The sequence below is a fragment of the Saccopteryx leptura genome, chromosome 3 (genome assembly GCF_036850995.1).
Source record: "Saccopteryx leptura isolate mSacLep1 chromosome 3, mSacLep1_pri_phased_curated, whole genome shotgun sequence".
Taxonomy (NCBI): Eukaryota; Metazoa; Chordata; class Mammalia; order Chiroptera; family Emballonuridae; genus Saccopteryx; species Saccopteryx leptura.
The window spans coordinates 85989020-86011777 of NC_089505.1; the positions used below are offsets into that span (position 1 = coordinate 85989020).

Genomic DNA, 22758 nt, shown 5'->3' on the forward strand with positions numbered 1-22758 from the left:
TCGGAGCCCACGGCCTGTCTCGGGCCTTTCCCAAGGTGGGGACCCGGACGAGCTGGGGATAAGGAGGGGCCTGCCTGGGCTCCGCCTGGGGTCGCCTGGGCTAGGCACAGCCCTGCGCGGGGAGTCGGGCCCCCGCGAGGCGGGGCGGAGAACGCAGCCGGGGCCGGACAGGGGGCTCGGGCTCCAGTTCGAGGGGCGGGGAAGCGGGTGACGTTAGCCCGGCCAGGCAGGCGGAGTTGGGACCCGTTCGGGGAGGCGGAGGACAGTGCGCGGAGAGGCAGACGAGCAGAGGGAGGCAGCCCTGCGGTGGGCGCGGTGGGCGCGGGCGGCGGGGCCTCGGGATCCCCGCGCGCCTCCTCGGCGCCGCGCCGCCGCCGCGCGTCCCCACGCCCCGCGCTCCACGGCGCCCTCGCCCCGCGCGCCTCCCGTGCCCGCCTCCTGCCCGCCTCCGGCGCCGCGACCGTCTGCAGAACGAGCGCTCAGACGGAGCCCCCGGCCAACTTGAGCGCTGCCGACCGGCGAAGGAGCCCCCAGCAGAGCCCCCTGACTTGGGAGCGCGCGGAGACGACCCGCGTCCTTCCGCATCACCGCTCCCCCCCCATCCCGGGACTGCGCCGCCCCCTCGGCGCGTGGCTCCGACTGGAGGCTAGAAACACGCACTGTTCGCGGCGGCGCTGCCTGGCCTCCGTCCTCTCTGCCCCGGAGGGCGAAGCCGCTGCTCCTCGGACCCTCGCTGCGCGGCCGCAGCACGGAAGTGTGCCCCTCCTGGGCGGCCGCCCCCTTCCCCGCGGGCTCGCCGCTGCCTTCGCCGAGTCTCTCCCAGAGGGGCCGTGAGCCCCGCACCCCGGCCGGAGGATGTGCGCCCCCGCGGGTCGCCCAGCCTGAGCCATGCTCCCCAACGGCGGCGGCGCGCCGGCCGGCATGGAGCCCCGCGCGGCCGCGCTCTGACTCGCTCTGCGCCCCGCGGCCGGCGGCAGGCGGCCGGCGGCGGACCGAGAGCCGGAGACAGGCTCCGCGGGACGGAAGCGAGGGGGATCGGGCGCCGCGCAGATGGCCAGGGCGAGCAAGGTCTGAGGCTTCGCTCCCCGAAACGTGACCATGTGGATTCAACAGCTTTTAGGACTCAGGTGAGCGACCCGGCCAGCGCCCGGGGGCGGGTGGGTGCGTGGGTGCCGGGCTGAGCGGAAGGGCGCTCTCCTCAGTGTTGCAAATAAAGAGACCCCTTCCCCGCTCTCCGTGAGCGGACTACGGGGTGCACCCGGAGCCGGGTCGGGGCGCCAGTCCGGAGCTCCTAGCCCAGCGGCTCGGCAGGGAGCGGCCCGCTCTTCTCTCCGTGCGTCCGGGGTCTGGGCAGGGTAGCCCGCGGCTCACGGCGTCAGCAGCGCAGTGTCCTGGCTGGCCGCCTCGGCGCGCCTCCTCCCCGGGGCCTGGAGCGAAGCGCCGGCCGCTGGGCGCGGCGGGCCGTGAACCCGGCGGGCCGTGGACCCGGGGAGGGGGCCGGAGCTGCTGGGGAAAGCCAGAGCTCCCCGCTCCGGGCGAGAGCTTGGCAGGCGGAGTTGAGTAAAGCAAAAACCAAACAGCCTCTCAACGCGTCTCTCCTCTTCCTCCGTGCTCCGTGGTCGAGCAGGCGCCTCCTGGGCTTCCAGCTGCCTATCCAGCTGTTTGCCGGTGACCTCCAGGCCCGACGGGTGCACGCAGCTGGCGGGCAGATGGGGCTGGAGACGCTGGGGTTCTGGGGGAGCGCGAGCGGCCCCCCGCCCCCATTCACATACTGAAACACCCACGGGAGCGCTCCGGGCCATGTCTGTGTCTCGGACTCCAGGGCGAACTGGAACGAGGTTTCCAGCCTGGAGCCCGTGATTTGGGGGGGGGGGGTACCTAGGAAGACCCTTTTCCGCAAACTTTGCCCGTCTGGGCTGGCGCTCGGGCTTCAACCCCTACCTAGGGCGGCTTAGGGCTCAGCACGGACACAGTTGTCCCCTTGAGGGGCAGAGTGCCTCAGAGCCGTCACCCTCCTGCTTGGGGCTGGGGTTGGGGCTCCGCGGAGCTGGGCGTTTGGGTCCCAGGTTGCCACCGAGAGCCGGGAGGAGGTAGGCGGAGGTGGAGAGAGCCGGCGTGCGCTTCCTGAGTCCGTCCACTGGGATGCACTGCGCTCCCGCGTTGGGGAGGAAAGGGCCGGTGAAGCCCGGCCGGCTGCCTGAGCCGCCCCCACCGCCACCCGGTCAAAGGGGGCGGGGCGGAGTGAGCCCCAGGGAGGATCGAGTGCGCGTCCTGATTTTGAGAAATCCGGGCGGGCGGAGCTCTGCAAGCATTTTCCAGCTACCCTTGATAGATGAGATGGTTCTCCACTCCTGGGGTAAAGACTGTTTACAACATCTAGAGGAAATTGTCCAATGTTATGATTGACCTTTTTTTTTTTTTTTCTGGAAAGCGACATTCCCTCTCCCAGAAGCTGGGTCTTGTTTGCCGGCGTGGGCTTCCAAAGGTTAATGGCGAGGCGGCTGGGGTTTGTGGGCACTGGCCCCGGCCTGCATCTACCTATACGTGTGCTTGGACTAGATGAGGTTTTGGACGCAGACAAAATGGAGCAGAAGGCTTTGCCCGTGACCCTTCCAGGCACCTTACCCTCTGCCTTCGGGTCTCAGCCAGAACCCAGGGCCTTGGGAACGATCCGGTGGCCCCCCCACAAGACCTCTGAGCACCTCCGGAACCGCTAGCTGCTAGGCCCTTGATTACTGACTGCTGGCAAGTTATATGAACCGACATTTTTTTTTTCTTTTGGTAACTAAGTTGCTAGATTGAGAGATGAGTACATTTTGACAAGGGGAGAGGAGAGTAAATACCAGGGCAAGAAGGCTCTCTGTGGGCTCAGAATCCACTAGTGCACTTCCTATAGAGTGTGTCGTGTCCCCCCCCCCCCCCCCCCAGTGAGCTCTGCTTGGGGTTAGGAAATAGTTCGGCTGGTGATTTTGAAGTCTGACTTTTTGTTTTTTCCCTTCTGTTAGCACAGGAGATTTTCTGCCAGTGGGTCTCTAAGGATGAACTGTCACCTGCTGGGGAGGAAGGCAGATAGGAGAGAGTCCTGTTGTGTGTTAGAGCAGTGGCCCGGGCCAGGAGAAGGGTCCTGTGTTCGAAGGGTCTGTATGCCCTGCCTTATGCCGGGCACCAGTGGGCACAAGAGAGCCCTGCAGGGACTGGATGTTGGAGACCTGAAATGCACTTCTTTCTTGAAGTCAGGCCGTCACCTCTGCTTGGTCTGTGGCTCTCAGGTGAGCCCTGGGCCTCCTGCTGGCTGGCGTGCAGCCTGACTGTGACTGTGACTGTGACGTGATGGGCAGACACCGATCTGGGAGCCCAAGTAATGCAAGAGGACTCTGGCTGTTACCTGAGTGAGGGGCTCTCAGCTCCGGCTTCTAAGACAAAGTCTGGACTTGCTGTTCTGCTTCTGTTTTTGAGAGGAGATATGTTAAGGAGCCTCCCCTTCCTAGGAGGGGAAACATGCAGTCTTTTAAAAAAAATTTTTTTTTTGAGCTGTTTTTGTGCTTTTTTTTGGTGGGGGTGGTTGTGGCCAAGCTCTGACGACCCTTCCTTCCATCACCATAGATCCAGGTATCTCCTGAGGGTGGCCAGCTGCCGCCCTGCTGCCCTGATTGGAGCTGGACCTCACTGAGCACCAGGAGCAGCTGGGGTAGGGGGTGGGGGGTGCTTGCTCAGCAGGCAGCCCAGCTCTGAGTTAGGTTCCCTGGTGAGGCCGCACGACCCTGTCTCCACTGCTTTGGCCGGGGCTCTGCATGAGCAGGGCTTTCGTGGGGCGTCCTCAGTGGCTAGCCAAAGTTGTGGCTGCTTCCTAGGCCCTGTCCCCTGGAGTCGCTGTGTCTGTTCTCCTACCCTAAGGTTCCTCATTGGCCCCTTCGGTCTGGGAGGCCCTGGGGTGTGGCTGTGATGGGGGAGGGGCAGGGTGTGTGACCACATGATGTCACACGCTCTCCTTCCACGGGGGCCACTTCGCAGTTCCCAGAGCACGCTGTGCCACATTTCAGCCTCGCCGCATGGACCCAGCGGGGCAGCTATCACCAGCCTTGCCGTGATGTCCTCCAGCCGCTGGGGTTGTACGTGGGCATTAGAGGACAGCCAGATGCTCTGTCAACAGACCTGGCCCTCCTGGTGAATCCTGCTCACGCCCGTGTCCAGCGGCTGGCTGCTTCCGAATGTATTGCAGCTGGAATCCATGGAGCATCGTGGATGTGATTCTCGTCAGGGGCAATGAGGCGGGGACGTGTCGCCATTTTAGGAGGCAGCTCAAATCCTTCTCCCACGTGGGCGCACCCCCTAACCCTCACACCGCCCCCAGCCCTGGGGGATCCATGGTCCATGTGGAGGAGGGGGTGGCAGGATCCTCCCAGGCTGTTCCTTCTGTTGATTTATTTTAATCACCTGCTTCCTTTTCCTTCCGTGCATCCAGCTCACATACTGAGACAGCTCTGGGTCTCCCAGAGACTTCTGTCCGTCTTCTGGTCCCTAGGCAGGGGCCAGCTTGTTTCCTGCTGCTTCCTGCCTCCTCCTGGCCGCGTTCACCCTGTCCTGGCCCTGATGACCTGGGCACCGTCAAGGTGTTTGGCAGAAGTGGGCTGAGGACAGTGTGTCTCCATCCTTCCCTGCCTCGGGCTCCTTGTGGGCAGACCACAGCGTGCCTGGAGCACGTGGTTGAAGCCGCGCCCTGGGTCACGATGACCTGGGTGAATGCCAGACCCTGGCCGGACACGCCGGCACTGTGGAGCCTCCCAGAGCCCGGGGCCTCTATCTGGGGTTATGTAAGAGTCATCTGCCTTCCGTGTGCACCTGCCCAGTTTTCTTCAAAGGGTTACAAGTCAGTAGAGACCAAACTGATGTAAAGATTAGCTTGGGAAGCCAAATATATCCTTGATCTAGATTCTCCTGTCTGTAGTCTGGCTCGAGAGGGTTTCTCCCGCCTGATGCCAGTCAGACATGAGGGGGAGAAAGGAGCAGGGCCTTGCTGGAGCCCACAGACCACATGGCCCCAGCTGGACTCACTGCCTCTCAGACCCCTTCTAGGAATTCTAGAGCAGGTGAGTCAGGAGGCCGGGCGTGGGGAGTGGCAGTTATGTAACTCAGAGGAGCTCTCGGTTAATAGAAAGTCAGAGGCTGCGGCATGCCTGTCAGAGGAGCTCTGGGGTCCCTCAGGTGGGGGCTCTGGCCCCCCTACTGTTCGTCCATGTCTGGGCTGGATCAGATCTGCCATCCGGAGAAGACCTGGCTGCTCCAACCCACTGGTTGGGGACAGCTCTCTGTACCCCAGCACTCAGCTGGGGACAGTACTGCTTCAGTGCCAGCCCTAGAGCCCCATACAGGAGAATGCAATGAGGTCTCTATCCCCGACCACTGCTGGAGGGGGTGGCAGGGATGAGGCAGCTGCCAAACTGCCTCCCAGAAGCCTTTGGGTGCACTGAGGTAATTGGGACACCGAGGCCCCGGGACGTGGCTCCGGGATCTGTGCCTGGATCCAGGTTCTCTCTGTTTGGAAAGAGCCCTGGGAACAGTGAGAAGCCGGAAACCCACCATCCACCTGCGGGGTCCTCATAATTGATAGACATTTCTAATAGGACCCAGAAAGAGCCGGGCTTGGAGGGCTGATTCGTTATCACAGGACAGGGTCCTGCCGTGGGACCAACAGGGGACCGGGGGCAGGGGGTGGGGCTCTTGCTTCTATTTCCACTCAATGTGTGCACTCTCCAAAAGGGATCACTTCATTGCTTTACCTCCTCCTGCCCAGAGAAAGGCTGGTGGCAGCCACGCTGGGTCCATCTGCGCTGTGACCTCCCCAGCCTGCCATTCCCTCTGCTTGTTCTGTCCACTCACTGGGACGTCCGCCAATTGTGGCACTTTCTCTCAGTGGCCAGCCAAGGAGGGTTGTCCTGGCAAGGCATGCTGCCTCTCTGCCCTCCCATTCCCCCCCTTCTCCAGCCCCGAGTGGGCAGTTGTCTGGGCTGTGCGGTTGCTGAGGAAAGTCATGTTCAGCCATGTGTGACCTCAGGAACAGTAGTGCCAGGACTTTGTAGCTGGCCGTGTGTGTGTTTGCTGGGGGGTCTCAGGACCCTGCATGTAGGTATCGGCTTTGCAGTGGAGAGAAGCCCTGGTCCCTGAGCGGGGACTGCATCTCACACTTCACACCCCCCAACTTCTGAAGAGCGCCTGGGGCGTAGTGGACACCCACGATATGTCTGTGATGAGTATGTGTGTCTGCATGGCCCCATGCCCTTGCTTTACCAAGTCTTGTCCTTGTGGTCACTCGTCTCTCGTTTCATGCTGAGCGTAGGGAAGGAATGCCCAGCTAGGGCTAGTCTTAAGCAGAGGCCCTGTTCAGACTCAGATAGATAGATCGCTTCTTCAACCTGGTGGTTTTCCTGGTGCTCACAATTCCACCATTAGAGATTCATTCCTTTGGCTTGAGGATTATCATTGGAACGCAGACATGTTCAGGAAAAATGATGCAGTTGAACCCTTTGAGTCGTTATGAGTTCAGTAGGAGCTAGAGCACCCAATGTTTAAGTGTCTTGAAGGAAAGGTGGGCGTAACTGGGGAGAGAACGTGAAGGCAGGAGGCACACGTCTGTCAGTGGGATGGGGGGAGCCAGGGTACCACCAGGGGAGAACAGGCACACTTGGGGAGGGGCTTGGGGCCAATGGTAGACTTACTGGCCTTACAGTGACGCTGAGATCTCCCCTCCCCCTTGGCTTTCTTGGGGATTGAGACTTAATGAGGACCAGGTCACGGTTAGCTAGAGACAGAGCCCACGTATCTGAAAGAGGAGAGTAAAGGATTTGTAGTGTGGGATGATTCCACAGTTGCGGAGTTCTGTCTAAGTTGCGTGGTGACCACTTTGAACTCTGAGAAAGCTCTCACTCTACCTCCCCTGACTCAGGTCGGCCGGGCTCCATCGGTTCCTTCTCAGACCCCGAGAGGAGGCAGACTGACAGGTGTGGGGGCGACTGAATCGCAAGCAGACCACGTGGCTCCTTTTGGCCCAGACAGTCCATTGGTGCAACTTCCTCCCGTGGACGTGTGCCGGCTGTGCTGCAAGTTCCAGTGGACAGACGGGGAGGGGGTCGTTTAAACACCAGGGGCTTCAAGAGCAAGCGCTCAGTGGTGGACCTCCAGGGTCTGGGGCCCCGCAGGGCATTTTCGGGGCCCCTTTCCTGGGATCCGCGGTTTAGGTTGCAGGAAGGGAAGGTCCCAGTGGGGACGTTCCGGCGGCCCCAGGGAAGCGCGGTGGAGAAACCAACGCTCTCAGATCGGTTTATGAAGCTGACATCACCCTGAAGTCAAAACCAAACCAAGATCGTCCAAAGAGAGAAACCTGGAAACCAGTATCACTTGTGAAAATGGAACCCCCCGACCCAATCCTTAAAAATAATCTTTTCCCCATTGATTTGAGAGAGAGCGAGAGAGGAAGGGAGAGAGAGAGAGAGAGAAAAGAAGAAAGACAGAGACAGACAGAGAGAGAGAGAGAGAGAGAGAGAAGCATCTACTCGTTGTTCCATTGGGTTGTCCCATTTAGTTGTGCACTCATTGGTTGCACAACTCTCACTTCTCTTATGTGCCCTGACCGGATTCACACCTGTGACCTCTGTGTGCTGGATGACACTTTATTCACTGAGTCACCTGGCCAGCCCCTCCCCCCCCCCCCCCCCCCACACACAAATTCTTAAGAAAATATTAGCGAGTACACTTCGGCTGTATGTAAAAAGAAGCATATGCCGTGGTCTAGTGGGCTTTCTTCTACAAAGGCAAAAATGGTACACTATTTGAAAATCAGTCAACGCCATCTACCATAGCAAAAGGCTGCCGGTGAAAAAGCACATGACTGTGTGTGTCTGATAAATTCAACACCCATCTGTGAGGACTCTCAGAAATATCGGAATGGAGGTGGCACGTACTCGACTTTGAAAAGGATGTCCACCGAAGCCTTCCACTGACCCAGATGTCGTGCTGAGAAACTGGAAGCTCTCTTCTGAGACTGGGCACGGGGCCAGGATGGACCCTCTCACTCACTGCGGTCACTCAGGACCCTCCTGTAATTTTCAACCACTGAGATAACAGGCAGGAAAGGAAAGGAAAGGAAAGGCCTGAGAAAGGAAGAGAAAACCTGCCTGGGTTTGCTGACATGGGCCGGTGATATGACTGTCCACATGGAACATCTCACGTTATCTGTAAAAAGACCCTGAACTACTAACCTGTGAGTTCAACAAGGTCGCAGGATACAAGATTTTATTTATTTATTTATTTATTTTTGCGTGTCTCTACCAACGATGAACACGTGGATGCTGCAAGGAAACATTTTGGTATAAATGTAACAAAACACGTTATGCCGACAATGTGTATGGTGAGGATTTTGAAATCAAGGCAACAAAACACTTTATGCTCACTATGTATGGTGAGGATTTTGAAATAAATGCAAACAAAACACGTTATGTCGACAACGTGTGTGGTGAGGATACCCAGACCCATGAGAGACATCTAGGCGGTCGGAATAAGTGAGCAGCCAGCTGTACCTTGTCCACAGATGAGAAGGTTCAACGCAGTTAAGGTTGCTGGTTCTCCTCAAACTGATGGAGTGGTTTGACATGTTTTTAAAGTCCCAGCAATGTATTTGCGCCCATAGATGAGATTATTTTTAAAATTGATATAAAAAGAAACTAGAATGGCTAAAAACAGCTTAAAAAAAGAAAAAGAAAGAATTCTCACAGGAGAGGCATCAGTCTCTCTCAGCACAAGACTTATTCTATAGCTACGGTAATTAAGATGGGATGGTGTCCATGTAAGGACGGACGCGTAGATCAATGACATGGAATAGAGAATCCAGAAATTGTCTCCCACAAATACGCCCCGCTGAATTTGGCACAGGTGCCAATTCAGGGGAGGACAGATAGCCTTCTCGACAAACGGTCTTGGAAAGACGGGAGATCCAAATTCACAGCGAAGAAAAAAAGAGGAACTTCAACCTAAGTCTCGCACCTGATAGAAAATGAACTCAAACTGCATTACAGAATGGAATGTACAATGTCAAACAGTCACACTCTTAGGAAAAAAAAAATAAGAGGAACATTTTCAAGATGCAGGACGAGGCAAAGAATTCTTACTCGTGACAGTCAAATGAGAATTCTTTGAAAGAAAAAAAACCATAAAGTCGACCTCATCGAAAATTTAAAATTTGCTCTTTGAAATACTTTTTTTTTTTTTTTTAAAGAGAATAGAAAGACAGCTACAGGGTGAGAGAGCATGTTTGCAGAATACCTGTTGGACACCGGGCTCGTATCTAAAATGCATAAAGACCTCTCCAAGCTCAACAGTCAAAACGAGGTAGTCAACCCCCCATATTAGCTTTAAAAAAAATATTGACCAGTCTAGTTAGAAACAGGTAAAAGCCTCGAAGGGACATTTCACCAAAGAGGATATTTAGACGAAAAAACAAAAGGCATGCGGAGAGGTGTTGAACGCCAAGAACTATTAAAGAAATGCAGGTTCAGACCACAGTGAGACGTGACTCTCCACCCATCTGAATGGCGGAAATATTCAGTACAAAACAAGGACAACACCCAGTGCCTGCAAGGATGTGCCGGAACTGGCGCGCACACGGCTGGCTCCCGTGGACCTGGACAGCAGTTGGGGAGTTCCTCATGACACGGAAAGGGCGGCTGGATGATTTTCTTCTTGGGCATTTATTCCAGAGATATGGAACTTATGTCCACATGCAGACCTGTCCGCGAATGTTTATGGCAGAACCTTCTTTGTCATGGTCCCACGTTGGAAGCAACCCAGCTGCCCTTCAGGGGGTTGAGTGGTGGGACACTGGGCACAGTCACACTGTGGGACACTCAGTGCCCAGCAGCAGTGTCCTGCTGGTGTCATCATGAGCATGTGTGCAAGATGTCACGCATCCTGGGGTTGGTGGGTGAAGGGTGCATAAGACCCTTCTGGGTTACAGTTCCTAGCACTTGTGAATCTACAATAAAAAAAAAAATTTAACCTTAAGAAAACAAACTAATATTTTTAGTTCTTTGACAGAGAATAGTACCTGGTTGTGTTTTGAGTGCGTGCGTGTGTGTGTTTGTGTGTGCATCCTCTCTAGGGACTGTGCACTGGGGATTAATGGCCATGACGAAGGATGTGAGAATGGGGAGGGGGCTGTAACAAGAGCTCGAAGAGCTTTGCCATGTTGGGATTCTGCCCCGTTTAGGATGCAACATACCGCAAGCCTCCGAATGCGCGTGGCGCTGCTAATGTTGTGAAATCCATCATCGGTGACAGTAATAAACGACCCAGAGCATAATTATTGGATAAGAAGAGCTGTCCAGATCCTCACATAAATCAGGTCAGCTCTGAAAATAGAGCAGCCTTTTTTTTTGGGACCAGCCCCACTTTCCTCCCCTGGCACGTTGGGCGGCTTCCGGACCATGCTCTGAGGATGCCGGGTCAGACAGAGAAACGGTGGGCTTCCCTCTTCTGCATCAGGAAGACAGGGGCTCCACACTTGTGAAGTAGGATGTTAGTTTGTGGTCTCTGCTGTTTTCATTTCGGTCTTCGTGACCAGAGGGCGTGTGCGTGTGTGTGCTGTGTGTGAGCGCCCACGTGCACACACGCCATCCAAATGCTTGCTGGATGAAGCTGGGTGATGATGAGTTGGGAAGCTCTGTGTTGGGTTTGGCTCTGAGCGTCTGAGACCCCGTGAACTAGACCCATTCATTCCTCCTCTTTCCCCTCCCTCTGATGTCCAGTGAGGAGGCACTGGAGCCCACTGGACCTTTCTGCAGTGTAGACTGTGCTAAGTGACCCCACCCATGTACATCTTCTCAGTTCATCCCCAGGGTTGTCATCGCATCCCTGCAAAGTGGGTGTCGTTGCTCTCATTTGACAAAAGAGCATGCTGAAGCTCAGAGAGGTTAAGTCATTTGTCTGAGGTCACACAGCTAGTTAGTGGGCGATCTGGGATTTGGACCCAGGTTTCATGGACTGCAAGGTCCATTCATACTGTTTTCACTGTCCCTTGTGGCTCCTGTCCTTTATGTAAAATTTCCATCTCACTCCCTTAAGTTACATACTGCCTTTTTGGGATTAGAAGGAAAAAAAAAAACAGAACAAAACAAAACTCGAAGGACCCAGCGGCTGTGACGTCAGGCCAGCACTTTGTACCCCCCCCCCCCATATCCAGCAGATGCTGAATCTGTAGGTCCTTCAGACATCTGCGGTTTTAAAGTAAAGGGTTGATCGCCTCAACGAGAGATGATTTGGCAGCCAAGAATTAACGCAACGTCACAAAGGGAGGAAAACATCCTTGTGACACAGATACTGTTATTCAGTCTATTTAATAATTAAAAATAGATATGTCACTAATTCCAAGGGGGCCCTCTGGGGCGCTCCTGTGAAATTAAACAGTGGGAATGAATGAATGGTCACGTTGAGAAAGTCGGGGTTGGCAGAGCTTAGACGTCTGGGTGAAAGGGACGCCCACCACGTGTGAGTGTGAGCTGTCAAGCGTGTTTATTGAGCTAGCATGCATCCACTGTTGTGCTCACCCATTTTCAGTGTGCAATTCGGTGACATTTGGCGGCTGTACTACCGTCCACACTTAGGACATGTCCATCACCCCGGTGAGAGCCCTTGTGGGGCGGATGGTCAGCCCCCATGTCTGCGCACAGCCTCCTGCAGCCACTAAGCTGGGTTCTGTCTCGTTGCCTTGCCTCTTTGGGCATTTCCTGTCACTCACACGTGATGTTGTTTTTCAGTCTGGTTTGCCTCACGGAGCGTGCTGTCCTTGAGGACCACCTACGTCACAGTGAGGTCCTTTTTTCCAAATCCTTTCCTGGACGCGCCACCGCCAGCGTGTCCACCCACCTGTTGAGGGAGGGGCATGCGGCTGCTTTTTCCATTGCAGCTCGTACGAGTCAGGGTGCCGTGAACATTCAGGCATGAGGCATGTTGTGGGCACGTCATTTGCGTGTCTCTCGCCACAGGTGTCAGTGCTCCGGGGTCACCAGAAGCCCCCTGGGTTATGAGCTCCAGGTTTGGTTGGGTTCCTTCTCTTCATGTCAGAGAGATGAGCTGACTCTGCATAGCTTTGTCTACCTGTGCATTTGTCAGGTGATAAACATTCGTGGAAGGTCAAGTGGGTCCCCCACAGGGCGCTCCTCTCGTGAGATGAATCCAGTTAGGGTGCTCCACTTTCTGCTTTGGCATGGGGGGGTGCTGGAGGGGAGTGTGTGGACCCAGGAGAGGACAGAGGACAGGCTCCTCGCTGGCCTGGGTGTGGTTCCCACTCTGGAGGATGGAGCGTGCGGGCTGGGGCTGTGAGCAGGGGGTTGGCGGTGGTCCTGCGATACCCCCCGCCACCCAGTCGTCTGGAGTTACTAGGCAGCTGTGCTGACCTCAGAGCGGGACAGCAGTGCCACTTCAGGGACGTCCACCCATGCAGCCAAGAGCTGCAGGCCATCATTTTAGGGAGAGGGACAGAGCTGGGTCCGTAGGCACAGGGCAGTGCTTGCAGGAAGCTTCCTGGGAGAGAGGTTTTCTGTGTGTTGGATGCTGCAGCGCAAGGGGCTGTTTCCTCCACTGCGCTGTGTTGTTCCCAGGTGGGGGCGGTGCCTCAGAGAGCTGGGGACTCGAGGAACCTGACCACATCCTTCTAGGCTGGCCCCGTGTGTGTGGACGAGAGGCACAGCCCAACCGGCCTTCGGGGGGGCTTGGCTCTCAGATGCAACCTTATCCTTTGGTGTCAGGAGCAGGGCTCCCCAGACCTCGGGGCAGGGAAGTGTCTCATCTCTGGGGCCCTGTGCTGGCTCTGTGGTACTTGCTGCCTTGAGCTCTGTGTTGAGAAGGATTCTGAGTTCTCCCTGTGGCTGAGACAGGGAACACTGCCTAAAGGTGGTTCGTTACACCTGCTGTGGCCTTCCTCCTGAGAGGACTGAAGGTGGAGCTTGTCGGCAATCGGGTTGCACAACCTCATGAGGTGTATATGTCACATGTCCATGCTCACTCTATCCCAGGCTCCATTCTAAGCACTTGACAGATCTTAACTCGTCATTACAATATTGCTGTGATGTAGGCATTTAATTATCTCCTGTTTCCAGGGGAGGCACAGAGAGGTTGAGTGGCTTGCCCAAGGTCACACAGCAAGGAAATGGCAGAGCTGAAACTCATACCCAGGCACTGTGGCTCCAGATGTCTCCTGAGTCATTCATCCTGTTCTTCCCAGTCTAGGAACAAGTGAGTTTGGGATGTACTTAAGGGATGCCATGTCCACCAGGCCTAGGCAGGCAGCAAAACATGGAGTCAGAGGCTGGCATCTGGGCTAGCTTCCTTCCTGCCTGGCCGTGTGGGACACTCGTGGATGCCCCCTGGTACGGAGGTAGAAAGGGCGCTTCCCGGTTTTCAGGAGATTCCAAGCCTGCTAGGAGAGCGATGACCGTGGAGTGTCCATGTGACCACAGAAGCCTGTCCATGTGGTTGGAGCCCCACCTGGGGACCAGCCGGGCAGCCGCAGAGGAAGAACGGCACCCAGGGTCAGTGGCAGGACCCTCCTGCAGGGGTGGGCCGGGGGCGTCGTCCTCAGACAGCTCCAGGGTATCCCCGGGAGGTAACCGGCAGTTCTGGAGACAGGCCAGGCCAGGTTCACGCCTGTCTGGGTGACGTTCCACTTGGCTCCGGCATCTAAATGATCTAGCTCACCTCTGGCTTGGGTCCCATGACCGCCCTCCCGGACCGACGGCCACTGTGATCAAAAGTCAGTGTTCTACCATGGAATCAGTCTCCCAAATTGTCAGCCAGCCTGGATGAGGGGGGAGGCAGTTCCCCGGGCACCCCGTGGACTTTGTTAGCGTGTGGGCACCGTTTGTGAAAGGTGATGTTTCTGTAAAAGAGCCAGTTCCCAGGCAGGGGCATTCTGTTTTGTGTTTTGCCATGAACCTGCTGGAACCGTGGGGTCCACCGCCATGACAAAGGCCTCAGCATCAGCCTTGGCCCAGCTGAGTTCCAACCACACTCTGGGACTCGCCAGGGGGTCCCTTACAATCCGGAGGGAAGGACCCCCCTCGGGGCCCGCCTCCCTCATGGTGCCCGCCCCCTCCTTTTTCTAAAGAGAACATTCAGGGCCGTGCCCACATGCTGAAGGAAGCTATGCTTCCCGCCCCCCACCTCTGCGGGCTTTCTTGGAAGGCACTGGTTCCTTAGGGAGCCTGTTCTGCCAGACAAGAGTCAGCACATTTGTTTGTGTGACCCGTGTTGCACAGTCCCAAGAAATGTGGATGGAGCGTTCCCCTGAGGCTCCAGGCTCAGGTGCCGTGGCCTCACGCCCTTCGCGGGTTTGCAGGCACTTGCGGTCTCTTGCCCGGAGCCCAGCACTGGGCCGGTTTACTGCCCGTTCCTCCCCAGTGGTCTCGGTGCTCACGCTCCGGTCTCCTCCTTCACTCAGCGTTTTCAGGCTAATTTGATTCTCTTCGCCGAGGCGTGATGCCCCAGAAAACCTGAGAGGTGGCTCACGTGTGGCCACCTGCTGTCCAGGTTCTCCCGCCTGGGGTCCCTGGCTGGGTCCGGGATGCAGTTGGGTGGCACTGACCACCCGGGTGGTGCCCCAAGGGACAGCTGATCCAGGACCGCAGCTCTTGGCCTTCGGGCCAAGGAAGAGTCCCCACTGCGGGCTCCCATCAGCAGGCATGTTGGTGTACCTACTGTGTGTGGGTGCTGAGCTTCGTGTGGACACAGGGGAAGCCTCCCTGGTTCTGCAGAAACCTGTACGCGGAGCCGTAGCCGAGGCCCGGACGGCATTGCGGGAGCCGAGAGGAAGAAGCCGGCAGCCATACCTGGTGCAGTTGGGAAGGCTTTCTGGAGGAAGGGGCAGCAACCCCCATCTGGTGGGACCCATGGGAGGAAGGCAGGTGTGCCCAAGAAGGAAGGTGCATTTGGGCTGAGGCAGCAGGGGCCTGCCGCTTACTAGCACTGACGGTGTACCCGCTTCACAGAAGGGGACACAGAGGCACCTAGCACTTCCATCACTTGCTGAAGACCCCTCCCCCAGGCCTCTGTCTCTGGGAGGAGCCGGGTGTGAGGAGTGGGCAGAGCAGGTCCACTGGGACCCCTTTCTCCCTTGCGGGAGAGGAAGGTGTGGGGGTAGCAGGAGAGAGGAATCTGGAAAGGTCAGCAGGGCCAGCGTGTGGGGGCCTCGGACGCCAAGTCCCGGCTGAGAAACGCTGCCGGTTCTGGGGAAGCCCTGAGACCTCCTCCTGTGTGTTCAGCTACAACATGGACCCTGGGCACTGCAGTGGGGAGAGGAGGGGGCTGCTGAGAGTCAGGGCAGCCAGCAGACCTGGCGGAGCCACCCGGGGCAGAGCCTGTAAGCTGGCGGGTCAGGCAGTCGGGTGCTGGCCCCGTGGAGGACGGTCAGACAGACAGGCAGGCAGGCAGGAGGAGGTCTGGGTGGAACCCTGGGAAACCCCAGGTGTCAGGAGGAGCTCAGGAGCGTGGCCGCAGTTGGCTGTCCTGCGGCCGTCTGGTCTGTTTTCACTCACCATTCCTCCTGGGAGAACGATGGCCCAGGACCACGCAGGGACAACGCACAGCCTGTTCCGCCACCTCGACTCTCTTTGTGTCCCCTTTCTACCTCTTCTCAGCCCTCAGAGCCCTGCCCCCACCAGGTCCCCGAGCCCCTCTGAGCCCTTAGAGAAGCCCCCCCCCCCGGAAGATTCTCCTCACCTGCCCACGTGACACATTTATATTTGGGGATAAGCCCCTGGAGATGAGAGGCAATAATCCAACAGCACCGAGTAGCCGTGGAAATTCCCAGTGGCCAGGGGTAGGGGGGGGCGACTTTAGGGGACTTGATTTTCTCTCCAAAGAATGTCATTAGGGTTGCTGCCTCCTTTGTCCACGTATGGCTCCAAACCTGCATGGCTGTAAAGCTAATATCCCCTTAAAGTTGCCGAGAGAGAGAACTGTTGCTCGTGTGTGTGTGTGTGTGTCTGCATGTGTCTGTGTGCCGTGGGGGTGGGGGGCAGTGGGTGTAAGGCATCAGTGGTCTTGAAAATCAGCAATTAATAAATTTTGGCCCTGACATCCATCATCTGTCAAGCAGTTCAAACACTTTAATTAACAGACTTTTAACAGCTCTTCCAGGTCAGGAAATATCGTTAGCCTTATTTCACAGATGGGTAAACTGAGGCAGGGCCGGGTGAAGCAATTTGTCGGAGGTCATGCCAAGTCAGCAGCGTGGCCCCCGCGGACTCCTAGAGGAACGTCCCGAGACTTGGGCAGCCGCGCTGTCCTGCCCCAGCCCCGGGCGGGAGGGGGGCCCCCAGAGAGCCCGGCTGCCTCCTTTCCTTGTTCTGCCTGTGGTGTGACCCTGGACCGGGGGCTCCCGCCCGAGAGCGTGTCTCAGGCTGATGTCCACAGGCAGAGCCTTTTTTAATTGTATCCCACTCGTTTTGGGTGAGAGGCCGACGTCATGGAGGCTCCGAGGGACGCTGGGAGGGGTGGGCTCCACAGCGCCCGCCCCCCCACAGTCTCCCTCGGGCCCTGGCATCCTTCGGGACCCTGTCTCATACAGGAGTCCTGGGATTTTACAGAGTCACAGGCCGGTAAGATTTATGGGAGTGGCCCCAGGACCCATCTGGGTTTCATAGGAGGGACCCTGACTCGATCAAAAAACTGTCCCGTGGAGATACAACGCACCAAACATAAAATGAACCTGAGCGGAGCGTCCACCTCAGCGGCGTTTAGCAGGTAGTGCCGTGCAGGCTCTCTCCACGAGCTAGTCCCGTGACATTTTTATCTTTCAGAAGGAAACCGGGTCTGTCAGCCGTCACTCTCCATCCCTGCCCCTTCTCATCCCCCTGGCAACCACCCGTCCGCCTTCCGTCTCCATGGAGTTGCTTATCCTGAGGAGTTCACACGGATGAAACCCGCGCAGTGTGACCTCTCCTGCCTGGCCCCTCCCACTCAGCAGCGTGTGCTCCGAGGGTCGTCCCCGCTGTGGCACGCATCGGTGCTCTGTTCCTCTTTATGGCCAAATAATATTCCACCACACATCCATTGGGGGACACGTTCGGGGGCTTTCCCTGCTGGCTGTTGTGCACAGTCCCGGAAGTGTCTCTTCCGCTCTCCGTGTCCGGATCGTTGGGGCGCCTGCCTCAGGGCCGACGCTTCGGAACATGGGCTTTGTCTGTGGCTCCCTGGGCAGGACGCGGCCAGGCCCCCCGTGGGGCCACGGGCAGTGCCCACAGTCCCTCTAAGCCTCACGTGAAGGGTGGGGATATCACCGTGCGTATGGCCGGGAGGAGGTGACGGCATGAGAAGCACACCCCTATGCCAGCGTGCACCAGGCTGCCCAGTGACAGCCACCCTGGCCCCGTCCCATCACAGACGGGCCTCTGCTGCCCGTGGGCGGGAGGCGGGAGTGCTGGACGCAGAGCAGCTGTCCTGCCTGCCCTCCCAGCACGTCCCCCAGGGAGAAGGCCGGACAGAGGAACAGCCCTTTCACCAGCTCCATGCTAAAGAGCGATTATGAGCCATTCTGGGAGTGGATTAAAGCAATCGCCCCTGGGATGCATCTTATTCCCGGTGACTTCCGCTTCCCCTCTGCCTGGACCTCAGAGCCGAGCCCTGGGGTCTGTTGAAAAACGACTCGGTCGATGTTTATCCCTTTAGTGAGATGCCACGGTAACCTGGGGACCTCGACGGTACAGTGCGTGCCCTGAACTTGAGCTTGCCCTGCGATGACCTGGGCTTGTTGGGCCTGTCGCTTGTTCCCTGAGAGCCGCGTCTGGCTGGCACGGAAGCGTGGTGCCCGCTCGGCCGCTGCCTCCTGGGACACTGCTGTCCCCTCTCGAGTCACCGGGCAGCGGCATGGCAGCGGCCTCACCACCCGGCCTCATCCTTCTGAGCTTTCCTATCCCAAGAACCCACCAGGCAACGCGGTCAGGAAAACGTGTCAAAGCAGGAGCAAACCCGAGTTAGCTGGAACAGTTTTCCAGAATGTTCTTTTGCCCCCTTACTTTTTTTTTGTTTGTTTGTTAAGAGAAGAGGACAAAGCCCATGACAAACTTAAGTTGAAGTTGGGGGTTTACATTTTTGGAAAACATCTAGAAAGGGATGACTTGGGGAGTGGGTAATTTGAGAAGATCTGAGAGAACCTTGTCCTGTGTTACTTCTCTGTGGAAGTCATGGGAGTGGTGACCGCTTGTGTTGTAGACATTCGTCACGCGTCTGTCCCCTGCGCAGCTTCCGCTGTCCTTCACAGCGGTGAGTAGACGTGGGTGATTTGGCTCATTTTCTTGTAGGAAATACTGAGGTCCAAGGAATAGTAAGGGCACGATTGACATGATGATTATCTTCATAAAAATCACAACAGTAGCTCACTGTTAGGAGGACCTGAGGAAGCGTCCCGTGGGGTGGGTACGTCATCTCCCTTGATCCTCACATCCCACCTTCCCAGAGCCTGGGAACCTGGACCGTTCTGCCCATCAGGTGTGGGTGGCGAGCCTCAACCCTCTTCATTTTCCCATCCGGCTCCAGACGCCCCTCCTACCCTCTGCCTCTTGCCATCTACTTGTTCATCGGGGGACCCTGGCACAATGGCATGGAAACCTTGTTAGCTGTGCTTCTCATCTAAAAGATATTGGCCCATTATTTCTCCTGCTTTTGTGAGTCTGGAGACTGAGCAAAATTGAATCCCTGGGTGACCAGAAAATGTGATTAATGGCACAGGGAGTTTCCCAGGAAACTGCCACAGACTGTTTTCATGGTAATGGTCTGACCGGGGCCCGCTGTGCAGAACCCACCTTCGCTCAGGCCCCGTGGTGAGAGCGGGGACTTCAGAAACAAGTGCCGACATGAGCCACCACCCTCCTTCCCCATGAGGTAGAGTCCTCATGGGACTCTCAGCCGCTACCCCTGGGCTCGGTGCAGCTGGTGTGAGCCCCACGGAGCTGCTTGTGAATCACATTATGGTGTGTACGTTTAAGCCCAGGATCCGGGCATCTCACGGGGTGTGGATTATTAGGGGGTGGGGGGTATTGTGGAGCTTGTGACAGCCACACTGGGTGGAAGGAGCAGTTGGGGTCACGCCAGCCTGCCACGGCTGAACGTTATGGCTGCCGAATGTCACTGAGGTTACTGGAACCCGATCACTGGGACATTAAGGAGTTCCAGGCACATCAGATGAAAACTAAACAGCCCAGCCACCAGCGCCTGGAAGGGCCACACGCAGTCAGGGTTTTCGTCTGTGACATTGGGTTATAGTATATTTCTGTTCTTCTATTCCGGATCTTGCCCTGTGCTTTATTTCTTATTTATTTACTTATTTTATCTTGTTATTATTACCTTTTTTTTTAGAGAGTGGAAGGGAGAGAGACACAGAAACAGGGACGCTGTTCCTGGATGTGCCCTGACCAGGGATCAAATTGGCAACCTCTGCATGCTCTGTGCTTTCAAATGCTGATAACCCTCTAGCCCCAGGGGTCTGGGAACAGACTTGTTTGCCATGAACTTCTCAGCTCAGTGGACCCCAAAGCAGCACTGACTGGGGGCCAGAACCCATGGTAGAAGTGTTTCCGCGGCAGAGGCCAGCCGTGTCTGTCTATCTGTCTGTCTGTCGCACTGCTGGGGCCCCAGTGGTGTGTGCGCCTGTCTTGTGGGTGATGTGGGGGTGAGAATCATGGTCCCCGAGCGGGTTCTACCCTTATGATGTGGTACCATGCCCTGCATACGTCACCTGACACTCCGTGGGGGACGTTGCAGAAGCAATCAAGGTTGCTAATGAGTTTGTTCTGAAAAACAAAACAAAACAAAACATGGTCCTAGGTTATCCAGGTGGGTCCAGGGTGACCACAGGTGCCTTTCAACACAGAGACAAAGATGGAGAGATGCAGCTGGGACCTTCCGGGGCTGTGGCTCCGGGAGATGCTCTCAGGGGTCCAGTTCTGATCTTTCGGGGCAGGTAGACCAGCGGAGTAAGCGGGCTGCACCCTCCTTTGCCCCCCCCCGTCCCTGTATTTTGGGGTCTCTGGCAGAAAGTTCTGTGCACACAAAGGCCTAATTTCATCTGCCTGCGCCTATTTCTGTCCCTGCGCTCTGCGCTTCCTTCTCCGCATTCAGCATTTTCAAGCACAGATCCTTCTCAGGGGCATGAATCACGTTGCCATGTGGCCATGGAGACGCCTTGGGCACCGGCTCCGGCATCTTCCTGCAGGCAGGACAACGCTGCCTCCTCACCGTGAGACCCGGGTGTCAGAGCACCAGGGCTACTGGGAGGGCGCAGGACCCAGAGCTGAACCTGTCCCCTCCTCTCCTGGGCCACCATACCCCTCCTGAGTCCCCTCAAGGGCCGGCAGTGTGAGGTTGGAGAGAGCTGTCCCCAGGACTACCCTCACTTCTGACACCGACTGCAGGGTCTGTGGGTCCTCCAGGGCCACTCCCACTTCTGACACCAGCTGTGGTGTTTGAAGGTCCAGGTCCACCCTGAGGTTCCGAAACTTGCGAGAAGGACTCACGGGGCTCAGGAAAGCCCTCCTACTCGTGGTGAAGGGGTATTACACAGAGAGGTGCCAGGTGGAAATCGGCTGAGGGAAGAGGTCCGTGGGGCAGAGAGCACGGGCAGGAACCAAGCACCGAATCCAGCTTCCGCTCCCCTGGAACTCAGGACGTCTTACTTTCTTGGTGACAGGGCACACATGGAGTGTTGCCCACCAGGCAGCTCGCCTGAGTCTTGGGGTCCTAAGGAGTAGCTGGGACTCAGACACATAGACCTGGTTGACTTCCCACATAGTTGACCTCAGTCTCCAGCCCCACGGCAGTCAAGCAGATCCCACATGACCCAAAGCCCCCACTTTATACACCATGCTGTGAGACGGCGTGGTGGCCCAGACCCCTATGGAAACACAGGCGCTCACGTCAGGTGGGGCACTTCTAGGTCCTGAAGACACACCGCCCACTAGCCAAGGGCAGAGGCCGGGCTTCTCTCACAGGTTCAGTCCTTTATTACCCAGCATGCTTTGCACCAGGGTCTGGGGCTCTTGCCCGGTCTCACCATTGTCATCGTGTAGCCAAAGCCACTTAACATGACCCCAAGGCACGGTGGGCAGACAAGCGGGGAATGGTAGACAGTGGTTTCTCCATCAGTCAGGACATCCTGGGCCCTCCAGGGAAGTTTCTGTGAGCAGCAATGGCAGGGCCTCCGCATGTCCTGCACTGGAGGGGATGCCCGCCCGGCGGGCTCCGGCTCTATGTCCTTGGGCAGGGACGGCCAGCTCTGTCGGCCACTCCCTGCGGCTCCTCCTCTGTGGCTGAGGGCTCCTGGTGTTTCAGAATGGCTGTTTCTAGTTCATTCTCGCCGCCGCTGAGATCAGTGGGCCCGTGGGCAGCCTCCTCCTTTCATTTGCAGTGCCTGTGAATTAGTCACGCGCCTCCGACTTCCTTCTCTGCACTCGCTCGTTCTTTCTTTCTCTTTCTTTCTTTTTTAACCTGTTCCCAAAAAAAGACAATTTATGTGAAGGGAGTGAAAATGAAATTTGTTTATGACGAGTCCAAACTTTGGGACGGAATTCTGAGAGAGGCCACTGGCTTAGGAGAGCTGTGTCTGGTGGCAGCATCTTCTGGGCAGTTGTAGCCCAGCTGACCAGATTAGCGTCTGCCCCTTGCTCCTGTCCCTGTGGGTCCCCCATGTCTACTTCCTGCACCTCCCCGCTTCAGAGATAGTGCGGCCCACGCTCTCCGAGGGACTCTGTGATGTCAGCTTTCCAGTGACGCACACATCAGAGAGGAGGAAGGCGGGAGACAGGCCCCTGGGGACTCCAGCCCACGGAGCCCCTGGACGCTCATTTGGGGGCCGGAGCAGGGCGGGCCAAGTAAGGAGGACAGAGGATCATTGGGTCCCCCACTCATCTGTCATTCAGGCTTTGGGGTTGACATGGCACTGAAGAGGGCAGGCAACAAAATAAGTTAACTTGAGGGGTCTGACCTCTTAGACACCGAGTCGTGTTGCGTTATCGAGTCTGCTAAGAGCAGGGACAATATGTGCGATGGTGCTGTCTACAGGAGTTAGGAAAAAGTCCCCCAAAGGCAGTGATGTGCTGCTGTCAGGAGGGGTATGGTGGGAGTGTGGGCCTTCCCCCAGCCCTGGGAGGGGGGGGAGGAAGGCGAAGGCAACTTCTCCCATGGGCAGAGAGACAAGCTCATAGTTTCATTCTTAAGTCATCCCGGCTTCCTCAGACGGACATACATCGGCCCACGCCCGGCTTTGCATGGTCTGCACGGCAGCCCTGCTGTTGCTGTGTCCATGCCCAGCCAGTGCTGAGCTTGCAGAAGTCCCCAGGACCAGCTCAGCAATGGCCGTGGACATTCTGATCCATGCCCGTGACAGTCCTGCTCCCTGGCCTAGACGAGCCAGGCCAAGCCCATCCAGCGGGAGCCATGAAGAGAACATTCCAGAAGCAGGAACAACGGCCCGGAGTGTGCTGGTACCCAGCACTTTCCTGGGCTTGTGTGTTCTCACCCCCACTGTCTGTTCTGGCATGTGCCCCTGGCCATCCGGTGTCAGGCAGCTTCCCTGAGACTCTGTCACACCCCTTTTTGCTTGTAAGGCATTGGGACCATCTCCGATGGCCTTGTTCACCTTCTGGTTGCTTTCGCTGGGATAGACGGTCCAGAAGAGTGGGGGGGCCCCTGTGGGTCCCCGGTCCCAGCACATTCCCAGTCGGC

The 22758-nt window shown here is 57.1% G+C and overlaps 1 protein-coding gene across 1 annotated transcript in view; it reads left to right on the forward strand.

The window, feature by feature from the left end:
* The first annotated feature begins 370 nt into the window (after window positions 1-370).
* Window positions 371-22758, forward strand: part of AJAP1 (adherens junctions associated protein 1) — a 95487-nt gene continuing 73099 nt past the window's right edge. Inside the window, exon 1 of the mRNA XM_066374880.1 lies at window positions 371-1127. Within this exon, the coding sequence (XP_066230977.1) occupies window positions 1099-1127 (29 nt within the window). The 5' untranslated portion in view covers window positions 371-1098. The remainder of the gene's footprint in view (window positions 1128-22758) is intronic.